Genomic DNA, 22,239 nt, shown 5'->3' on the forward strand with positions numbered 1-22,239 from the left:
ACATGATTATTTTTAAATTATTGAATGAGATTTTTTGGTTGAATAATTTGGATGGAGTGTTTTTTTTTTTTAAACTTTGTTCGGCTAAATTTCTAGTTTATTATTCACGTTATTCTACCCGGCGGAGCCAATTTTAAAAACACTAAAACATATCTTGTTGCCATTTTTTTGGCTTTTATCTAGGGTGTAATCGATTCGATTTGGTTCAGTTTTACATCGAAAACCAACCGAACCGACCTGATCAATTCTACAATGATACCAACTATTCGGTTGGCTGCTGTTTGAACAATCGAACCGAACCAAACCAACAGCAGTTTAATTCGGTCGATTTTTTCAATTTTTTACACCTAATAATCAGAATTTAAATTACAATAAAATAAAGTTTAAAACCGTCAATAAACAAAAATAATCTAAATAAACTAAAATAACAAGAGTATATCACATCCAAATTCAATACAAATTCAACTTAATTAAACATAAAACAAAGGCAATTAAAAATATCTAACAAAACAACAAAAATAAACACACTTTAAACCAAAAGTCACTTTAAAACAAATAAAAACCAAACAGCCACCATGCTTAATTTGAATCGACACCAGACTCATCATCATCTTTCCCCAGTTGGTGCAATTTCTACAAAATAAAACAAAAAAAAATCAATATAGATTATAAACATAAACATAATATAGATTATAAAAAATTATAAACATAAACTATGAAGGAACTACAATTCATTATTCAACTCCCTTAGGTTCATAGTTATTAGTTAATTACAATTCATTATTCATCTACAATATATTTATCTATCTATCAATCTATCAATATATGCACAGAGAGAGTAAGCAAGTAAATGATACGAAGAACCAAAGCAGAAGTCATTTGATTAACAGCTCATAAGCAGAATCAAAGCAGCTCATAAACAGAACCATAATTAATTCATTTTTAAAGCAAATCAACAGAATTTAAATGATCATAAACAATCAGATATAGCAACATAAAATTAATGAAATGAGGGACATGTATGTTCTATATATAAATTGAAAGTTTCTCAATGATGATGATGATGACGACCTTTAATTCCAATGTGAGTTGTAACTTTTCCCAGTATTTTTAGATTTACAATTACTTACACACATTCATCCAAAACAAGAGCAAAAAGACGCCAAAATTAATTACATAATATTCAAAACTCATCCAACAAGATTGCTGAAATCATTTAGTTTTTTTATTTTCTGTGATGGTATTAAATTTTATTTTAATTTATAGAGAGATGATGTTATCACTCTTTTTCTACAAATTCATATAAAATATAATGTAAACAAATTATGTAAGGAATGATTATTAAAAATAAAACTGGCATTATTATTTTTCCAATTTAAATATGCATTTAAGTTTCGCGCATTGCCGATGTCTAAATCTAGATTTTAATAAATTGAGACAGCAACAATGCGTTAGAAAAATATTTTTGCTTTAAAATTAATAAAATATTTTTAAACTGCACTCGATACTAATTAATTATTATTAATTAAAATTGTTTAAAATTGACTGAGTTGTTTATCTATCATTTTTCTTTTCAATTTGTATAGAATAAATTCTCAAACAAAGAAATTATAGGAATAGCCGAATAGAATGAAGAACGAGTTTTATTTTTTTTAAATGAAGAATGAGAGCAATATATACAACTAGTCCTACCATCCACAAAAAAGGGCCCAAATAAAAGTAGGCCAAATACTTGAAACTTAAAAGCTATAGCTATATATATAATTTTTGTTAAAATTGCCTATAATCTTAATATTGAACAAGCCAAACTAACAATTAACATTTAAACTTAGAGCAACTGAAACTAAGCTGAAGGGAAATCAAAATTGAAAGATTGTCAAATTGGTTTTTTGTGAGTTGGGTTTTGGTGAACAAGTGTGGAAGAAAGGTTTGCAGCCTAAATCTTTACTAAAAGCCCTCCATTTTGCTTATCTTAAACACACAATTTTTGAATGAATGGAGATAAATATATATCATAAAATACTAAAATGCCATGAACCTAAACGTACCAAAATAAAATCAAAATGCCAGAATCCAAGATATATACCTAGGAGGATAAGGAGCTATTTACTTGATATATTAACTGAGCCTGTTCTGCATAGAATTCAGCTATCTCCACATGCAATTTTTTTTCAGCATCTTCGAACTTCTTCCACCTAGCCTCGATCTCTTCCCTCTTTGAGACTCCAAGCAACTCTATTCCCTTTCTAATATAACCTTCACCGTAAGGCTCACCAAAAGTCCCATCGTACCTCAACATTGAAGTCAAAGCTAAACTAGTCCCACACAATTCACTCATCCTTTTACCTTCAAAGATGGATTTGGACTCGTCACGTGATTTATTTGGATCCACTTCATCGGAGCCGGCGGCGTCATCGTCCTGTGCCTTCTTCCCACGCTTTGGTTGGTTCGAGGGGTCGATACTGTTCTTGGCTGCGCGCTTTGACCCGGATTTGGCATCACTGACAGAAGACGAAGGTTGAGACTTCAACTTTGAAGAGGCTTTAGCGTTTTCCAATAGAGACTCAGGCTCAGGCTCAGGCTCGGGTTCGGGCTCCGAATCCGATTCGACTTCAGATGAAGAAGACGAGGGTTTGGAAACCGTTTGCAGTTGAGGCTTCCTGGGAACCAGCATGTGCTTGTCACGTTCATCTTCGCCTTCATCTGTGTCTTCGTCTTCGTTGGATGAAGCAACTTCATCCTCTCCCTCGCTGCTATCTTCTTCTTCTTCATGGTCAGAGTCTTCAAGAGGAGCCACATGCTTCTGCTTCGCCATGGAAAGTCGGAGATTCAGGAGGGAAAGTGTGAATTTAGGATTAGGGTTTGAGTTAGGTTCACTCTGTGGACTGTGTTGGCAGCGATGTGGTGACTGGTGAATTTTAAAGGCATGATTAGTAAAGTATAATTAAATATTTTATGGGCCTTGATTGTGTAGGAATGTTTCGGCCCAGAAGCTGAAAATGATTTGGGTCACCCAATATCCAAAATAGTCAAAACAATTTTAGTAAGATAAAAATAATGAGAGCTGGCAGAAGAGGCCCAGCACAGATAATAAAAGTAACACTACTCTTACTTTTTATACCAAAAATAAAAATACTATACACCTAAATTTTTTATAAATTAAGTCTAATCAAATTAAATGATAAAATGATAAAATTAAAAATAATAAAAAAATAAAAAAATGATAAAATTAAAAAGTCACAAAAAAATGATAAAATTAAAAATAATATTAATTATAAATAATTTTTATCATATTAAATTAATTTAATTAAATTTAATTAACCAAAAAATTTTTATATATAACATTATTAAAAAAAAAACTACTCTTACTCCGATTGAAAAATAGATTTTTTATTTTAATAAATAAAATAATTATAATAGTTACTAAAATAAATATTTTTATCAATATTTATCGATTTAAACAACCGTACTATATCTTGTTTACATTGTGAGCGAGGTTATTTTTCACGTATTTTTTTTATAGTTTTAACGAGATATAGCAAGTATGGCTGACACATGTATATCTCGTTTATACTATAAACAAGATATATATAAGACAAATACTCAGTATCTATAAAAGGATATGTAATCCTTAGTATTCTTCACAATTGTCGTATGAGAAATGGCGACAACGAGATGACATTTGAGTGTCAGGATTCGATATTGTTTCGCACTCAGCAGCAGCGCATTAAATTTATAAACACTAACAACATAGCACGGAAATAACAGAGTTCCAAACTGATAATATTTATGTCATACGAACCTATCACAAGCGGATAGAGTTTTAAAATAAGCCTACAGACCTAACTCCTAACTCATATACCAACGTTCGAGATCTACATGACTACCCTAATAATGGCAACATCATTAAATTTAACAACCATAACGAAATTAACCTCAAAGTCGGCCGCTCCAGCGTAATGTGTCGTCTCATTCAGTTTGTTTATGTCTCAGTCATTCCCAACTTGTCGCGCCATCACCGCTTGGGTCAAAGGTATGGTCAGAAAGGGTTAAAAGATGGGAGAAAGATGTTGAGAAAGTGAAACTGGAGCCCGAAAGTCAGTTGTAAACAACTTCTATATATAGGGACGTACGGACTATATCTCGCTTAGAGTGTAAACGAGATGACAATGCGCATATCTCATTTACACTGTAAACGAGATATACACGTGTCACGCTGACGTGTCATAACTGTAAATGAGATATGCGCATTGCCATCTCGTTTACATTGTAAACAAGATATAATAATAAAATTCAAATCGATAATTTCTCTAAAAAATATTTATTTTGGTAAATATTACATTTATTTTATTATAAAAATAAAAAATCCACTTAAAAATGGCATGCGTAATGTTAGCATTCAAACATCCGATAAGAGATTTAAAAAAAAAAAGAAAAAGAAAAAAAAACAGCCAATAAGTGAGAGTCCTTAGCTATGAAGGAGCCGCTGAAAAGCTAATATCAAAAGCCTAGTAGAAGAGGCTCATATTATTTGTAAACTAAAATTAGATAATTAATTACTTTTATATATTAAATTGTGAGCTTTTATTTTTTACTCATCCAAACTTAAAATATATACTAACACTGGATAATTAAGTGAGAGTCAAATAACAAAAGTCAAATAATATAAAATCAATTCGAAATATTTCTAAATATATTTTAACCATTAAAAATTAGTTTGCCTATTATTAAGTATTAACTAGAAAATAATATTGGGATGAATCATTGAATCCACTAGTGAGTGAATTTTGCTTTGTTTGTAAAAGTCACACTTTTTTATTTTTAATATTGGATTAAAAATGAGTTTTTTTAAATTATGATCAACTGTGATATTTTTTTAAAATGCGGGATGATTTAATGTACGGAGTACAAATCGGACCGTTCGATTTTTAATAGGTACAGAAATCAGATCGTCCGATTTTTAGGTACACAAATCGGACCGTTTGATTTCTGTACTTGGACCGTTCGATTTGTGTTTAAAAAAAATTAAAAAATTTGAGGTACAGAAATCGGACCCTCCAATTTGTGTACTTCCACATATTTGAAAAACGTCAAAAATTATAATGTTAAAGTATATCACGACTTCTACTTTCATAACAAAAAAAAATTAGTCCAAAAGTCAACCCAACTTGGTTATGGAGGAAGTTACCGACACCAAACCAATCAGCTTCATGGTTGCTACCTCGCAGCTTCCCCAAAACGCGGAAAATCACATCAACCATTCTTAAGTTTCCAATATTCTCACAATTTCACGTTATATATAAACACACACAGCGTCTCAGCCACACTACTTGATACTTTGATAGTGTTTATCAATGGCAACAAGTTCAAGTTCAAGTTCAAGTTCAAGATCAAGCAACAATGGCAAAGCCATAGGAATTGATCTTGGCACAACCTACAGCTGTGTCGCAGTGTGGCAGAACAACCACGTTGACGTCATTCCAAACGAACAAGGCAACCGCACCACTCCTTCTTGCGTTTCATTCACTGACACTCAAAGATTACTAGGCGATGCCGCCATTAACCAACTCTCCTTGAATCCACTCAACACTGTCTTCGATGCCAAACGCTTGATCGGTCGCAGGTTCAACGACCACTCAGTTCAAGAGGACATGAAGCTGTGGCCTTTTAAGGTTGTCCCTGATCCTAACAACAACAACAAACCACTCATTCTTGCTAACTATAAGTGTGAAGAGAGATACCTTGCACCTGAAGAGGTGTCTTCCATGGTGCTCTTCAAGATGAAGGAGGTTGCTGAAGCTTACTTAGGCCATTCTGTGAAGAATGCAGTCATCACTGTCCCTGCTTACTTCAACAACTCTCAGAGACAAGCCACCAAAGACGCCGGAAAAATCGCCGGCCTTAACGTTATGAGGATCATAAACGAGCCTACTGCTGCTGCCATTGCTTATGGCTTCGACAAGAAGAGTTGGAGGGAAGGTGAGTGGGCTATAATGCAAGAATTGTTATGATTTTCTTTCTTATGGAATATGATGCTTGTTTTTGTGGATCACAGGTGAGAAGAATGTGCTTGTGTTTGATCTTGGTGGTGGCACTTTCGATGTTTCATTGGTAACAATTGATGAAGGGATGTTCAAGGTGAAGGCCACTTTGGGAGACACACATTTGGGAGGTGAAGATTTTGATAACAAAATGGTGAACCATTGTGTGGAATTGGTTAAAGGAAAGTACAAGAAGGACATTAGTGGGAATGCGAAAGCTCTGAGGAGGTTAAGGTCGCATTGTGAGAGGGCCAAGAGGAATCTCTCTTCCATTTCACAAACAAGAATCGAAATCGATGCTTTGCACGAAGGGATTGATCTTTACCTCACTGTTACTAGAGCTGCATTTGAGGAATTGAACAAGGACTTGTTCAAAAAGTGCATGGAGACAGTGGAGAAATGCCTAATTGAGGCTAAGGTACTGTGATTGCACAAATAATTTAAGTTTCTGACTAATCTTATCACAAAGTTTTGTACTTTTTTCTTATACTTACATGTTCATGTTTTTGTGCAACATACAAGGTTGACAAAAGCCAAGTACACGAGATTGTTCTTGTTGGTGGCTCTACTAGAATTCCGAAAGTTCAGCAACTCTTGAAGGAGATGTTTTGTGTCAATGGTATGGTTAAAGAGCTTTGCAAAAGCATCAATGCCGATGAGGCCGTGGCGTATGGTGCTGCGGTTCAGGCAGCCATATTGAGTGGTGAAAGAGACAAGAACGTGGAGGAGCTCTTGTTGCTTGATGTGTTGCCGCTAAGCCTTGGAATTGAAGCTTCCGGTGGAGCCATGTCGGTTTTGATTCCTAAGAATACCATGATTCCCACCAAAAAAGAGAGGGTTTTTTATCCTTCATATGAGGATCAAAGCAGTGTTATGATCAAAGTGTTTGAAGGAGAAGAACCAAAAACAAAGGATAATGTCTTTCTCGGGAAGCTTGAGCTCCAAGCACCAAGAGGAACCTCACAGATCAATGTTTGCTTCGATATAAACATTGATGGCATTCTTGAGGTCACGGCTGAAGACAAAAGTTCGAGGGTGAAGAAAACGATCAAGATCAACCACAGGAATGGAAGGTTGAGGCCAGAAGAGTTGAAGAGAATGGTGAGAGATGCAGAGAAGTTTAAGGAAGATGATGAGGAAGTAAAGAAGAAGGAGAAGGCAAAGAACTCGCTTGAAAACTATGCATATGAAATGAAGCAAAAATTGAAGAATCTAGAGAAGAAAATTGAGGAGGCAATAGAATGGTTAGAGAGGAACCAGTTAGCAGAAGCAGAGGAATTTGAGTTCAGGAAGCAAGAACTGGAAAATGATCTGAAATCAGATTTTGTATCTAATGTTGTTCCAAACTCTGATGAGTCCAAGGTTCCAATATGGTGTACTTGGAGGGTTCCACCAAGTGGTTGGGTTTGTCTCAACACCGATGGTTCAGTGTTCCAGAACAGAAACAATAACAACAAAGCAGCATGTGGGGGTCTAGTTCGAGATTCCGCAGGTAGTTTCCTAGGTGGTTTTTCTGTTAAGCTAGATCATGCCACGTCAGTTACAATGGCAGAGTTGTGGGGTGTTGTTCATGGACTCAATCTGGCTTGGGATCTTGGGTGTAGAAAAGTGAAGGTGGATATTGATTCTGGAAATGCTCTTGGACTAGTGAGGAATTGTCCTGTGGCTAGTGATCCTGCATTTGGGTTGGTTTCTGAGATTAATGCACTTGTGAGAAGGGATTGGTTGGTGGAATTCTCTCATATACTTAGAGAATCTAATCGTGCTGCTGATAAAATGGCTCATTTGGGACACACTTTGGATTCGGGTCTTAGTGTGAAGCGGTTCATGGAGGCACCCTCTGCTGTTGTTGACATTCTTAATGATGATGTTGCTGGTGTTCCTTTACAACGTGGTGTTCATGCTCGTTAGCATAATTTTCTTCTTCTTGTCTTGTTTCCTGAAGAAAAAAGAAACGAATAATATATATTTTAAGAACAAAGTTAGCGTCGAGTGAGTTGGAAGAATGTAACATAGGATTCTCTCCACTTTATATGCTTCTAAAAATGTGTATATACCTTGGTTGAAGTTATCAAATGTTTATGAATTATTTGCATACATGGAAAAGTGGAAAGTTCCTCCATGGCAAAGTAATGAAGAGATCCTATCTATGAGAATCAGTTACCCTACTTAACTGTCTCAAGTCAAGTATGAGTCTCCAACACTTCACTCCCTCTTTTTAATTCTATTGATTTTTTCTCATCATGCATTAAAAACAATCATTCATCCACATAGAAAGTTACCGCACTTGCTGGAAAATGGGAGATGAAAACCACATTCCTCACAACAATGATTACAAAACCATCTCAGTTGAAGCAGGAGCTCATGATGCTAACTTCCATGCGCCTCTCGTTTCCTCTTACAATGATCGAATTCGTCCAATTCTTGATGCTTTTGAGGATCTAAGGCGTCTCAACATCACCAAACAAGGCATACAACTCCCAACCATTGTCGTCGTTGGCGACCAATCTTCCGGCAAGTCTAGTGTCCTTGAATCTCTTGCCGAAATTACCTTGCCCCGTGGACAAGGTATCTGCACTAGAGTACCCTTGATCATGAGGCTCCAACACCATCCACTCCCAAAACCAGAGCTTGTGCTGGAGTACAATGGGAAAAGTGTTTCCACGGATGAGTCCCGTGTCTCCGACGCTATTAGAATAGCCACTGATGTGCTTGCAGGTGAAGGCAAAGGGATTTCTAATTCTCCATTAACTTTGCTGGTCAAGAAGAACGGTGTTCCTGATCTCACAATGGTTGGTCTCTTTGATGCATAAACACTTCAATTTTAGTCACATATGATTATTGTTTGTGTATTAAATGCATGTAAAGGTTATTCTAATTCTCAAAATTTTGACTATGATTGTTCAACATAGGTTGATCTTCCTGGTATAACTCGGGTCCCAGTTCATGGCCAACCTGAGAATATCTATGACCAGATAGTGAACATCATAATGGAGTATATAAGGCCAGAGGAATCCATCATCCTCAATGTGTTGTCTGCAACTGTTGATTTTTCTACTTGTGAATCCATTAGGATGTCACAGAGTGTTGACAAGAAAGGAGTCAGGACTCTTGCTGTGGTCACAAAGGTTGATAAGGCTCCAGAGGGTCTTCTAGAGAAGGTTATGGCTGATGATGTCAACATTGGTCTTGGCTATGTTTGTGTCAGAAACCGCATTGGCAATGAGTCCTATGAAGAAGCAAGAATGGCAGAAGAAACACTCTTCCGAACTCATCCATTGCTATCCAATATTGATAAGTCCATAGTTGGTGTCCCAGTTTTGGCACAGAAGCTGGTTCAAATCCAAGCCAATAGCATTTCCAAACTATTCCCTGAGATTGTTAAGAAGATCAATGACAAACTCAGTTCTCATGTCTCTGAACTGGAGAAACTTCCCAAGAGTTTGACTTCTGTGGCTGCAGCTATGTCTGCATTCATGCATATTATTGGATCGGCCAAAGAGTCGCTAAGGAAGATTCTCCTAAGAGGAGAATTCGATGAATACCCTGATGACAAGCACATGCATTGCACTGCTCGGCTGGTTCAGATGCTTGATCAGTACTCAAATGATCTCCACAACTATCAGGAAAGTGATTCAACCAAGAAGAACTTCTTGATGGAGGAAATCAAGGTGCTGGAAGAAGCCAAATGGATTGGACTCCCAAACTTCGTGCCACGCAGCACTTTTCTTACTCTGCTACAAAACAGAGTGAAGGCAATATCAAGGATCCCGGTTGAGTTCATTGAGAGGGTTTGGGACTACCTACAAGAAGTGGTGGTTACTGTTTTGGTAAACCATTCAGAACACTATCACCAACTTCAAGTGGCTGTGCGAAGATCAGTGCAGAATGTTATTTCCAACATGAAGGATAAGTCTATGAAACATGTGATGGAGGTTGTTGAAATGGAAAAGATAACAGATTACACTTGTAACCCCGAATACGTTCGCGATTACAAGAAGCTCATGGCTAATGAGATTGAATTCACAGAAGATGTTTTGCATTGCAAGGGTAATACTAAAAACCCATGTTGGGTGAATCTTGAAGGTTTTGGAGAAGTTGAGGTTAGTCATCTGAGGCAGTATCCATGTTTGATTTCTCAGGCTTTTGACTTGAGAATGAGGCTAATTTCCTATTGGAAGATCGTGCTGAGAAGGATTATTGATAGCACTGCATTGCATTTGCAGTTCAATATTAACAGCCTTGTGAACAAGGATCTTGGAGAGAAAATTGTGAATGAGATGGTGAATCCATATGCTGGTGGAATTGAGAGGTTGTTGGAGGAAAGTCCGTCGATTGCGAGTAAGCGCGACAGGCTTAAGAAGAGTGTAGAAGTGCTCAGGGAAAGCAAGGATGTTGTGGCTCGAATCATGGATAGAATTTCTGCTGATGCAGATTAGAATTTGCAGCAAGTCTGGTTTGATGTTTGTGAATTTGTGTTACTTCCAGTACAAAAATTCTATTTGTACAGTGTCTATGTCTATGTGAATCTCAATCTTTAGATACAAAAATGCTTTTGTACACAAATTTATGTATTGTACCACTATGCTATTTGCTAAGACTAATCAACTAAGGATGAATATTTAACTTGATAAAGGGGAAATCTCAGAATGAGCTAATTCCTCAATAGAACTTGTGTAATTATTATCACCGGATATTGAGCTGAATGTATGTGGTGTTGCTGAATTTGGGGTCTGGTTTACACTGAAACCCAGTTTTGATTTATGTTGATGGAAGTCTCTTAAAGCTTTAAACCTCAAATCCTCATTGCAGGAACTTGGATCTGGAACTATATCCGGAATAGCTGCATGACCTTCAAGCATATTCACAACCTCAGACATTGTAGGTCTGAGTGATGGTGATGCATTTGTGCATAGTAGTGATACTTTTACCACCATTTCTGCTTCTGTTATAATGTCCTCTGGCCCCAAGCTTTCATCAATCAGTTTAACTAAGTTCTGTTTTTTGTGCAGTTGGCATGCCTACAATATGAATAGTTGTTGTTGTTTACTTGTTTTAAGGACAAAGTGACTAAATAAGTAATTATACTGCATAATTGTGTTTAACTATGAGATAAGTAATTAAACAAAAATGAAGCATTGTTTATAATTGAATAACAAAACTAGGAGATTTGAACATACCCAATCCAAAAGGCAAACGCTTTCATCATCTGGTAAATAATTGTTGTTGCTTTTTCCGCTAACAATTTCTAAGGCCACAACTCCAAAGCTGTAAACATCAGCTTTGTATGTAAGATAGCCCCATAGTGCATATTCTGGTGCCATATATCCACTGCAAAGAAAAAAGAGAATTATATCTAGATCCAGGTAAACTAATATCATTTAGATCTTTATGATAATGCAAAGACAACATACATAGTGCCGGCAACTCGAGTACTTATATGTGTCTTCTCATCTTCATGAAGCTTAGCCAATCCAAAGTCAGATATCTTAGGATTTAGTTCACCATCAAGTAACACATTAGAAGCCTTGATATCTCTGTGAACTATCTTGAATCTTGATTCTTCATGGAGAAATGCCAGACCCTTTGCTATGCCAATGCAGATCCTAAACCTTGTTGGCCAGTCTATCTTAAGATGATTGGTTTCACTACCTACGAATCAATAATTTTAAACACTTCTAAGACAAATGAATGAATCAGAAGCCTAACATGTTCAATCTCTAATTTAGTTCTTTAAATTCATGGCAAAGTCATACTCACCAAATAAAGCACGGGAAAGACTATTATTTTCCAGGTACTCATATACTAATAGAAGTTGTTCCCCTTCTGTGCAGTATCCATAAAGCTTTACAAGGTTGGGATGTTGCAAACAAGATATCAAGCCTATTTCATTTAAGAATTCGCGATTTCCTTGCCTTGACTTTGATGATAGTTGCTTAACTGCTATAACAGTACCATCAGGCAGTTGACCCTGACATTCAAATTGTCAGAAACCACTTATATCAAACATATAAGCAGATTTCATTTTGACAAAATAAGCATCTAGAAGTTATCTAAAAACCTTGTATACAGGACCAAAACCGCCTTCTCCAATCTTGTTAACAGAAGAAAAGTCATCAGTGGCTACTCTCAGCTGCTCTAAGCTAAAAGTTCCTGACTGAATATCTCCACCTTTTGTACCTATCAATTGGAGCAAGATAAATTTATAAGCATATTAGTTTGAGATTGTTGCAACTTTTGAAGTTTTAAGATTAAAAGACTGGGTTCACCACCTTTCCGTCGCAATTTTCTTCTGAAAAAGCCTTTCCACCAAATGAATCCAAACAAAAGAAGAATGAAGCATAGAGCCCCAGCTACACTTGCAATTATTACAGAAACAGGAACCTTCTTTCCATCGTTTGAGCAAGTTCTAGAGTCTGTTCAAACCACAGATAGATATCATATTATGTTTATGACAGTACTGGACATCATGCAGATTAGTGTTGAAAATAACATCCCTTCTTTTAACAACTAGTTTGCATGTGATGAGAACAGACACTGCACTTCATCTTATTGATAAGATCGAGAAAGCCTTAGAAAGAATCCTAGTGAACTGTACCACAACCGAATCAAGTACAAAAGTATTATTACATGAGGTTCTTTTTCTTTAGGTCAACCATTTTTTAATTGTCAGCTGATTTACATGGAGATAAATGAAGAATGTTAGATGAAAGTACTCACCAGAAACAACAGACAATGCTGATACAAGGAGACCATAAACTCCATAATCAGGTATTCGAGTTGTTCCTTTCCCAGCCCAGTAGAATCTAATCTCCAAAACATTATTTGTGATGCTGACATTGTATATAGGCACTACCAATGGTTTTACAGCAGCATGTGTCTCATTTTCTATATCAAAATCGTTTCTAATCAATTTTTCCTGAGACAAAATCACTGCATTAGTTCACAATGTAGAAAGAAGAGCCAAATTCATGATTTTGACCATTTACCTGAACATAGATATCAAATATACGCTTCCCAAGGCTTTTATATGTGTTATCATTTGAAAACTGTATTTCAGCAAAGTGAAGATTCACAGTGTAGTTCCCATTTTCCATGCAATTATGGAAGTAAGTGAGTGAAATTGGAGATATGCGTGCTGTTGTGTACAATTCAGACATATTTGAAGATGATAGAGATACAGTGTAACGAATGTTCTGAGCTTCGAAATCATCCAGAAAGTCCCCAGTGCTACTAAATCCCCATTGATCACTGGAGCTATAGAAATATGTTGCAGTACCACCTGCAACTTCTCCATCTCCGAAATAGAGGGTGTTTCCTGTATTATCTTTTACTTGTATATCCTTTCCACCACAATTGACATGTAAGCAACTTGAATCTGAAGAATTTAAGAAGATGGATGAGTTTCTCTCAAGTGAGTTTGTGTAATGAGAAACATTTTCCTTTAGAGTAGTATATACTTACATCGTGGACAATTGAAGTTACTTTTGCAAGGCACATATTCTTCTCTGTCAAAAGCAAAGGTGCAACTTTCAGTTTTCTGCTTGTTTCTAACTCAAGAAATTAGAGATGAGGATCTTACAACTTATTCTTCATCATTGAGCTTCTGAACAAATTCACATTTAAGTTCCTACTAAGTGAATCAGCATGAAAAATATTTTAGTTTTAAGGGAAGAGAATAAAAAAGTACTCCACTAATAATAAAGGAATGATAATCTCAGTTTCTCACATGTCTTCCTGACAAGCAGGTTGCTCAGGCCCTTGCCAAGTAAAGTTGTTGTAAGAGAGATCACTGTATCCAAAAATGCCAGGGGAGTTGTAAGTTGTAACAGAAACAAATCGCAGATGAATCCAAAGATGTTCATAAAAGAAGCAACTTACATGCTACTTCCATCCTTCAGTATTGACTTTGGTACATTTCCACTGAGCATGTTACCTGTTAGGTAGCTAGCAAAACAATGCCAAATCGTTTAATTCAAGGTGTTAATACTTGAATGTAGAAGCATTTATTCAATGTTCACATAACTTGCCTAATCATAAAATTAGTTGCATATTATCTTACTTCAGCAGAACTATTTGATTTCATTTGTGTAAATATGCTATCTCTTGTGTCAAATCAAAGTGTCAAAAAGCAATGTAGAGTAAGATACTTACATGTATCTCATACGCTTTACATTAATGACTTCGGGAATTTTCCCAACTAGCTTGTTAAAACTGACATCCCTGACAAAATTTTCAAAAACAAAGAACTTCATTGTTTAAACTTACAATGTTGTTTTAACAGAAACAAATCGTACAATCGTCTAAGCATATTGTAAAACCAAAGGAAGTCAATAAATAGAATAGTATAATAACTCATATCAGATAAAGTGAAGCTTAATACAAAGGTAATTCATAACTTCTTCACTGACAAGTAAGGCTTATCATATTTATTGATGTAATCTAAAGCTCTTAAGTTTCTCATGTACAAAAATCCAAAGAAAGCATTTCTTTTAACATTTTCTTAGTAAACAATTTCAAGTGTATAAATTGATTATTATTAATACAGATGCAGAGCATGCTTAACTTACAAAGTTGCTAGATTTGTCAAGGTCCATATGTATGAAGGTATCTCCCCAGACAGGTTACAGTTCCTTAAAACCCTTGAGTGCAAAAACTGAATCACATTAAACTTATGGAAAACAATTCGAAGAAATCAAGTGAATCATATTTCACAAAAATAATAAAAGGAAGTATTATATTCTCAATAGTAGCAGCCTACATACAATGTAGTTAGTGCTGTCATGCTCTGCAGTGAAGGAAAAACCTGGCTAGGACTTTTTATATCACTGATTCTTCTGTAGAAAGATGTGCTACCATGAGGACAAACAAAATTGAAGTAAAATATCATAAAATGTTTTATAGAAAGATAGTTATACTCACAACTGAAGTAAGTTCTTCAATAGAGATATACTTGATGGAATCGGTCCTTCTAGTCCACTTCCATGCATTTCTCTTAATTAATTTACATTGATAAGAATATAGAATTAGAAAACAATATAAATATTTAGTATTGTGAATATATTAGCAAGGAAAGGAATTAGAATCTCACAGTCTTTGGAGAAATTTCCAGTTCTTTATGAAATCAGGTATGGTTCCTGTAAAGTTGTTACTACTTATCCTACTGCATTGTTACAAAACAATGGCAAACATCAGTATGGCAGTATCATTAGTATTTGAGTTCTGATGAGAAGAAACAACAGAAAAGCTCACAAGTCTGTTAAATTTTGCAGCCCAGCAAGTGCCGATGGTAAGTTCCCGGTCAACTGATTTGATGACAGTACCCTTCAATGGTAATATTTCAGAAATAGATTTTAAGAAATAATTAAAATCAAGAAAAAATCATATCATTAAAAAGTGGTCTTACAAGGTGTGCAAGTTGATCAGCTTCCCAAGTTCAGGTGGAACAACTCCAGAAAAATTGTTTGCTTCCAGCATCCTAATTAATGTTTCAAAACTACCATTTCAGTGAATATTGAAACAGGCACACTATATGAATGAATAGACTTAAAAGCTCAAAACATACAGGTATGTGAGAGTAGTAATATTTCCTAGATGCTTTGGAATTTCCCCTGACAAGCGATTCACAAGAAGAGAGCTGCATCATGTTATATGAAATATGTAATCAAATATAAGAACAATATAATGACAAATTATGTTCAGAGATTCAGTAGTTCAAGGTGACTCACATGGAAGTTAAATTCATTGAAGCCCATTCCTTTGGAATTGTGCCATTTAAACAATTGTATGCAAAATCTCTGTTGATAGAAGGAAAACTATCAGTAAAAAAAAATGAAAGTAAAGAAGCATAGAACATTTAGAAAGAATCTAAAAGGAACAAAGCAAAGAAGTTAAGCTGCTCATACATATCTTGAAGAAAAGGTAGCTTGACCAGTTGAGGTGGGAGTGCACCAGGTAGACTAAGGCGCTTGAGGGTTCTAAAGCATAGAGACAATGCTCAGTGTTCTTACTGAGGATGCATAAAATGCTGATAAGATTTTTGTATAAAATGTGGCCAAGCACACAAAAAATCTTAAGCCACATTTGATCTCAGGATAGAAATACAAAGAAACCAGAAACACAAACTTGTTCAGAGAAGAAACCACATAAAATGTCTGTCTTGGATAAAATCTGCCCAATTTTCATGAGACACAACTCTGCATTTCCATCATGAGACACCAAATACAGCTTCAAGGAACTAAAAAAAAAGGGTAATTATGTAGTCATACATCTTAGTAACATGACAGACAGTACTATTTTCAAAACTGCAGTCACAAACAATGCTTCTCTCCGATTCGTCAGGAGGTTCTCCCGTTAGTCCAACCCTTATAATGTCACAGGAATCATTATCAAACTCCCAATAGACCGCCCCCATTGTACTGGTAATTTCTTTGAGAGCTTCAACTGAATAGAAATCATAATCATGTTAAGGCAATCATTCTAAAATATTAGAATGCTCATTTCAGTAACTAGAGAAATTTGAAGCTTTACCCACTACAAGTGAGTCCAATATCAACTTGATGGCTACCATTAAAAGAATTCCTCTATATGTCACATAACTATTAATTAGGCAAGTGAAAGCAAGTAGGAAAAAAAAATTATAAGTCTGTAGGGTCTGCTAAGATCCTGATGTACTCTCTATAATTTCAAATACTGGAGTTTCCAAATTGAATGAGACAACATCAATTTCATTTGTTTTTCATTTTGGTCATTTTCTTCCCAGAAATCTCTCAAAGGGAAGCTAAGGAAATGAGGAGCTAGGTCACTAAAACCCACCATTAATGAAATGTTTTGAACTATGAATTTCATCACCTGGAAAGATGAGTTTCAGAGTTACCTTCTTCTTTTGGCAATTTTGATTCGGATATTCTCAGCAACTGGAAGCAACAAATTGTAACAAGTAAGAAGCCAAAGAAGTTGAGAAGTTGCATGTTTCCCTGACAAGTATTAAGAAACTCTGATTTTTGCTACAAAGCTGAGTTTGGTTTTAAGTATCATCAACTTAATAGTTTGCAGGAACCTAGATTAGTGAATAATAGAGATTGTGCATATTGCACTGCTGTGGTCAAATACCAAACAGTGACAATTTTTATTGCATTATTGCACGGTACAATAATAAGGGACACAATGAATGTGATAAACATGAAAATTGGATTAACTAGATACCTCTGAATGAGAATAGTTGAATTTCTTTGCAGAATTTTATATTATTGCTTGTTTAACAAACATTTCTGCTGTCAGTTTAGACTTTTAAGGCAGCAGGTGGATTAATGTCATACTATTATTTTACATTAATGTCATACCTGTATAGTTTAAAATAAATAAAGCTGAAACAATGGAAAAATATTCATACTATGGGCACGTAAAGTTTCGGTCAATTTGCATATGCATACATTGCGTTAGTGTGTTGTGGTCAAAGACTCCCCTTTAAGGTATTAGTATATTAGTGGACTTACTTTAGTCTTATCTATAATAGTAATAAACTAATAACAATAATAATTCAGGCAAGTTTAAAAAGATTCCTAAATTAAATTTTACAATTAATTTATATAAGGAAGTTACTCAGATAAAGACGTTTAAAACATCTTTTTTTTAAAGATATTTTTTAGTAATTAAAATTCAATACATATAAAAATCGATTAAATCGTGTTGTTTTTATCAAAATTAGATCAGATAAATTGATTTAGCTAAAAAATTGGTGAATTACACTTTAAATCAATCTAAATTAATATTTTTTTATAAAAATTACTATAATATATCTATTATAAAAAATAACTAAAATACTCTTATTCTTATTATTTTATATATAAAATTTGAGATTCTTAATAAATTCTAGTTCTATGACAGTGAAGAGAGAAGAGAAAAATTAGTATTTAGAGTTCTTAATATATATATATATATATATATATATATATATATATATATATATATAATAATAATAATAATAATAATAATAATAAGAGTATTTTAGTTATTTTTTATAATAAGGTTATTGTAGTTATTTTCTATAAAAAAATATTAATTTAGACCGGTTCAAAATTTAGTTTACTAATTTTTTGGTCAAATTAATTTATCTGATCTAATTTTAATAAAAATAATATAATTTAATCGATTATATGTATTAAATTTTAATTATTAAAAAATATCTTAAAAAAAATGTTTTAAACGTTTTTATTTGAGTGACTCTGTTTATACAATAGAACGATTATTTTTTTCATTGATTCATTCTCACAATGCCAAAAATGTCTCCTCAGGTTGACAGCCCTTGTCATCACTTTGTTCTCCTAAGTCAATATTTTAATTAATTTCGACCTGGATGATTTGAACTACTGTATGTGCTAGATTTTTCAGGTAACAATATTTCTCAAGTGAAATAAAATAATAATTAAGGTTAGAATATTTCTTAAACCCATTCTGTATGTGCAAATCCATCAAATTAAGGCTAAGAGGGTGTCATGAAAAGAAGTATCACTATCAAACAAAATTCGAAACAACCACTATCTCATAAATATAAGAGAAATGCGTGTATGAGTGTTGTCTAGGTTAAACAGAGCTCTTCTTATACCACATTTGGATATTGAGTTTGTAAAAATTTATGTTCCATATTCATAGAGAGATTATATTGTACGACTCATTTAGTTTTTTCTTTTTCTTTTAAAATAAAATTGTGCTTAAACATTGTTTCATATGCTTTTAACTAATATCTACTTAATCATATTTATTATAGGTAGTCTTTATTTGGGTGCTATTATTTTAATAAAAAAAATAATAAAAAAATCCTTTTTTTTTATTTTTTAGTATGTTTGATAAATTTTTAATAGTAAAAATAAAAATATTAAAAAAATAAACAAAAAATATATTTTTTTAAAAAATTATAATTTACATCTTTTAAAAAAATAAAAAAAATATTTTTTACATAATAAATGAAACAAAAAATACTTTTATCTTATTTTACCTAAACATAATTGATAAATAAAAAAATTTGTTTACATGAGATATCTAAATATAAAATCACTTTTACTTTTGTAAAAGATCTTTTTAAAAAATATTATTAAAAAAATATCTTTTTCGAAAATGACGTCCAAACAAGTCTTTAAAAACAAATTTAGAAATTATACTATGAAAAAGAATAAATTAATACCTAATTTTTTAGTCTACAGACATTTTAAGTCTTTAAAAATTTAAAAATACATTTAAATTTTTAACTTCTTTAAAATTTAAACAAATTGATTCGTCTAATTTGACACAATTTAAAAATTTTCCCACACGTATATATCTGTAATGACTAAATCAATACAATAAAAATCATATTTAATTATCTATTAAATCTGACTGACCCAAATAAACATAAAAAATTAAAGATCAATATATCTAAACTTTAAAAATTTGACCCTTTTTCTTATACTATAACTCATGATATATCAAATCCTTTAAATTCTATATCCTAAGACCCATGATCTAGCTTGGAAACGAAGGTCAAAGTTGAGTTTCTTATTTGCTCACAGAACTAAATAGATACTATTTTGAACCGAATTTTAGAGTTCCAAAAATGAAAGTGGCAGGAGAAAGAAGTTGAGGAAAGCCTAAATTTGAAAATAAAAATAGCATGACACCGCTACAGAATAAAATTATTTAATAATAATAATAATAATAATAATAAATAATTAGTTTTTTTATTATATAAATGATTAGATATTGTTACTTAATAAAAAATTGACAATTTACTCGTAATTTAAAAAATATTATTCTTAAAAGGTTGATAATCTGTGGTTAAAAGGATAAAATTTCATGGCATTCCTGTGCTAAGCTACAAATTCAGCTTCAAGACTTCAACTTTCGCTGAGATCAAAGACTTAAAACACAAGCTTTCAAGTCCAAATCAATTGAGATCTGAAAAGAAGAGAGAATCTCGAGAGAGTTGAGAATCATGGAGCGGCTTCAGAGAATGTTTGCAGGTGCAGGAGGGGCGCTAGGGCACCCACCACCAGATTCCCCCACACTCGATTCCTCCGAGCAGGTCTATATCTCTTCGCTCGCCCTCCTCAAGATGCTCAAGCACGGTAAAAAGTTTCAACCTTTAACCCAATCAAATCTCTGGTTTTCCTTTTTATGTTTCAGCTCAATGTCAAAGTTAGGTTTTTTTTTTTTTTCTTAAGAAAAATATTATTTTTGCTGAATTCGGGTGCTATTTGCTATAGGAAGAGCTGGGGTTCCAATGGAAGTGATGGGTTTGATGCTTGGGGAATTCGTGGATGAGTATACCGTGCGCGTTGTTGATGTGTTTGCGATGCCACAGAGTGGAACTGGTGTTAGTGTTGAAGCTGTTGATCATGTCTTCCAAACTAACATGCTTGATATGCTCAAACAGACTGGACGGTATTTAATATATATTTTGAAAAAAAAAAAACTTTTTTAACTATTTGTGTTGGGTTTAATTCATGAATGAATGAATTCATCAATGTCGGTTAGTTTGTTTGTGTTGGCAGACCAGAGATGGTTGTTGGGTGGTACCATTCACATCCTGGATTTGGATGTTGGCTTTCTGGTGTGGACATCAATACACAACAGGTTCAAGTTTATCTTTTTTCTTCGGTTATTTTTGTCTGGATCGTGCATTGGTTCATCCTTGTGTTTTAATACCATGTTTCTGAGTATACTAGCTTATCCAGAGGATTAATGTTGCAGTTAACCAAGTTATTATAGTTTTAATCACTAGGGAAATTGTGGACTAAAGTTGGATGCCCTACTTTCATTTAGGCTGGTTGATTGGTTCATGATGTTATGTTGGGATGAATAAAGTTAATGTTTCTGTTTTTCGGATTCCCTGAGAAGGGTACTCTTCATTTTGAGATAGAATATTTCTAGATTATCAATGGAAGCAAACTATTTTCTTGTGATTGAAATACTGTGGTGGACTGCACTGCCAAGTGCCAAGTGCCAAGTGCTAACTATTGTCTATTTTATTAATGTGAAATTTGAGTTGCTGATGATTTTAGTTTCAGGATGTGTCCCAGCATAACAATTAAGTGCAGTAATTGTACTAACTGTTATCAATTCTTATTAGTATGGTGCTGCAGACATTTGCTATTGGATAACTTTGCTCTTGAATTTGGTGTTTTGCAGAGTTTTGAGGCTTTGAATCAGCGTGCCGTGGCCGTTGTCGTAGATCCAATACAAAGTGTTAAAGGAAAAGTAGTGATCGACGCTTTCAGATTGATCAATCCACAGACTATGATGCTTGGCCAAGAACCGAGGCAGACGACTTCCAATCTGGGGCACCTGAACAAACCATCCATTCAAGTGCGTTATTCAATGCCTCTCATTTTTCTATTCTTCATTTTTATTTTTGCCATCAATGTGATCACTGTCTTTTTTTTTCCCAACTCGTGGTAGCAGCTTCTGACTAATATTTGCCCTCTTTAGGCGTTGATCCATGGATTGAACAGGCATTACTATTCCATAGCCATTAACTACAGGAAGAATGAACTTGAGGAGAAGATGTTGTTAAATCTTCACAAGAAGAAATGGACCGATGGTTTGACACTTCAGCACTTTGATACACATTCTAAGACTAATGAGCAGACTGTTCAGGTAAATTCAAGGAATTCAGCGTGTAAGGTTGAATGCCGCCCGGGTTTTATTTTACTCAAATAAAGTGTTTGATTTTGCAATTATGCTGCTGTTTAAACTTTCTAAGATTTGAAAGCCAGTCCGGTTTATTTTTCAGATTAGATTTAGATGGTGATATATCTCAACTAATTTGGAATTGCAGGAGATGCTGAACCTTGCCGTGAAATACAACAAGGCAGTCCAAGAGGAAGATGAGCTGCCCCCGGAAAAGCTTGCGATAGCAAATGTGGGAAGACAAGATGCGAAGAAGCACCTTGAAGAGCATGTCTCGAATTTGATGTCTTCCAACATCGTTCAAACTCTAGGAATGATGCTTGATACTGTTGTCTTCTAGAGTTGTTATTTTCGGATCTTTCAATTTCTCTATTGTGATTACTAATTAGTTAGAAAACTGGTAATTTATTCACTAGTAGTTTTACAATTATCCCAAAATCATATTTGAAGACAGATGTATTCTTTGGACGAGCTGAAGAGGTCAAGAAATTAAAACAGTTCATATTTTTTCCGGTGACCACCATAGTATTACTAT

The 22,239-nt window shown here is 34.1% G+C and overlaps 5 protein-coding genes across 10 annotated transcripts; 3 read left to right on the top strand and 2 right to left on the bottom strand.

Moving 5' to 3' along the window:
* Nucleotides 1–396: 396 nt before the first annotated feature.
* On the bottom strand, nucleotides 397–2,899 carry LOC130955504 (uncharacterized). 2 transcript variants are annotated; one of them, XM_057882374.1, is made up of 2 exons: nucleotides 2,111–2,899; nucleotides 397–633 (listed from the first exon to the last, which is right to left on the bottom strand). In XM_057882374.1, the coding sequence occupies exons 1-2, from the start codon at nucleotides 2,813–2,815 to the stop codon at nucleotides 580–582; spliced, it is 759 nt and encodes a 252-aa protein (XP_057738357.1). In that variant the 5' UTR covers nucleotides 2,816–2,899; the 3' UTR covers nucleotides 397–579. The 2 variants fall into 2 exon arrangements, with proteins under 2 accessions (XP_057738357.1, XP_057738358.1); XM_057882375.1 differs by having other exon boundaries at nucleotides 2,087–2,899.
* Nucleotides 2,900–5,248: 2,349 nt separating this feature from the next.
* Nucleotides 5,249–8,228, top strand: LOC130955499 (heat shock 70 kDa protein-like). The gene is made up of 3 exons (XM_057882369.1): nucleotides 5,249–5,979; nucleotides 6,056–6,459; nucleotides 6,564–8,228. The coding sequence occupies exons 1-3, from the start codon at nucleotides 5,355–5,357 to the stop codon at nucleotides 7,950–7,952; spliced, it is 2,418 nt and encodes an 805-aa protein (XP_057738352.1). The 5' UTR covers nucleotides 5,249–5,354; the 3' UTR covers nucleotides 7,953–8,228.
* Nucleotides 8,229–8,305: 77 nt separating this feature from the next.
* On the top strand, nucleotides 8,306–10,488 carry LOC130955500 (dynamin-related protein 4C-like). The gene is made up of 2 exons (XM_057882370.1): nucleotides 8,306–8,833; nucleotides 8,954–10,488. Exons 1-2 carry the CDS (start codon nucleotides 8,339–8,341, stop codon nucleotides 10,478–10,480), a joined length of 2,022 nt encoding a protein of 673 aa, XP_057738353.1. The 5' UTR covers nucleotides 8,306–8,338; the 3' UTR covers nucleotides 10,481–10,488.
* Nucleotides 10,489–10,663: 175 nt separating this feature from the next.
* LOC130955496 (probable LRR receptor-like serine/threonine-protein kinase RFK1) lies at nucleotides 10,664–17,258 on the bottom strand. 5 transcript variants are annotated; one of them, XM_057882364.1, is made up of 24 exons: nucleotides 16,918–17,258; nucleotides 16,310–16,484; nucleotides 15,947–16,018; nucleotides 15,770–15,838; nucleotides 15,607–15,678; nucleotides 15,448–15,519; nucleotides 15,294–15,365; nucleotides 15,133–15,204; nucleotides 14,964–15,035; nucleotides 14,807–14,878; nucleotides 14,612–14,683; nucleotides 14,196–14,264; nucleotides 13,923–13,988; nucleotides 13,771–13,833; nucleotides 13,624–13,647; nucleotides 13,506–13,549; nucleotides 13,031–13,419; nucleotides 12,762–12,960; nucleotides 12,314–12,457; nucleotides 12,103–12,221; nucleotides 11,802–12,012; nucleotides 11,456–11,693; nucleotides 11,222–11,372; nucleotides 10,664–11,062 (listed from the first exon to the last, which is right to left on the bottom strand). In XM_057882364.1, exons 1-24 carry the CDS (start codon nucleotides 17,009–17,011, stop codon nucleotides 10,664–10,666), a joined length of 3,030 nt encoding a protein of 1,009 aa, XP_057738347.1. In that variant the 5' UTR covers nucleotides 17,012–17,258. The 5 variants fall into 5 exon arrangements, with proteins under 5 accessions (XP_057738347.1, XP_057738346.1, XP_057738345.1 ...); XM_057882363.1 differs by having other exon boundaries at nucleotides 13,624–13,671; XM_057882362.1 differs by having other exon boundaries at nucleotides 13,624–13,674; nucleotides 16,918–17,257.
* Nucleotides 17,259–19,864: 2,606 nt separating this feature from the next.
* Nucleotides 19,865–22,211, top strand: LOC130955898 (26S proteasome non-ATPase regulatory subunit 14 homolog). Its single transcript, XM_057882898.1, has 6 exons — nucleotides 19,865–20,140; nucleotides 20,279–20,456; nucleotides 20,567–20,648; nucleotides 21,204–21,380; nucleotides 21,504–21,671; nucleotides 21,853–22,211. Exons 1-6 carry the CDS (start codon nucleotides 20,008–20,010, stop codon nucleotides 22,042–22,044), a joined length of 930 nt encoding a protein of 309 aa, XP_057738881.1. The 5' UTR covers nucleotides 19,865–20,007; the 3' UTR covers nucleotides 22,045–22,211.
* The last annotated feature ends 28 nt before the right edge of the window (nucleotides 22,212–22,239 follow it).

The sequence above is a fragment of the Arachis stenosperma genome, chromosome 10 (genome assembly GCF_014773155.1).
Source record: "Arachis stenosperma cultivar V10309 chromosome 10, arast.V10309.gnm1.PFL2, whole genome shotgun sequence".
NCBI lineage: Eukaryota > Viridiplantae > Streptophyta > Magnoliopsida > Fabales > Fabaceae > Arachis > Arachis stenosperma.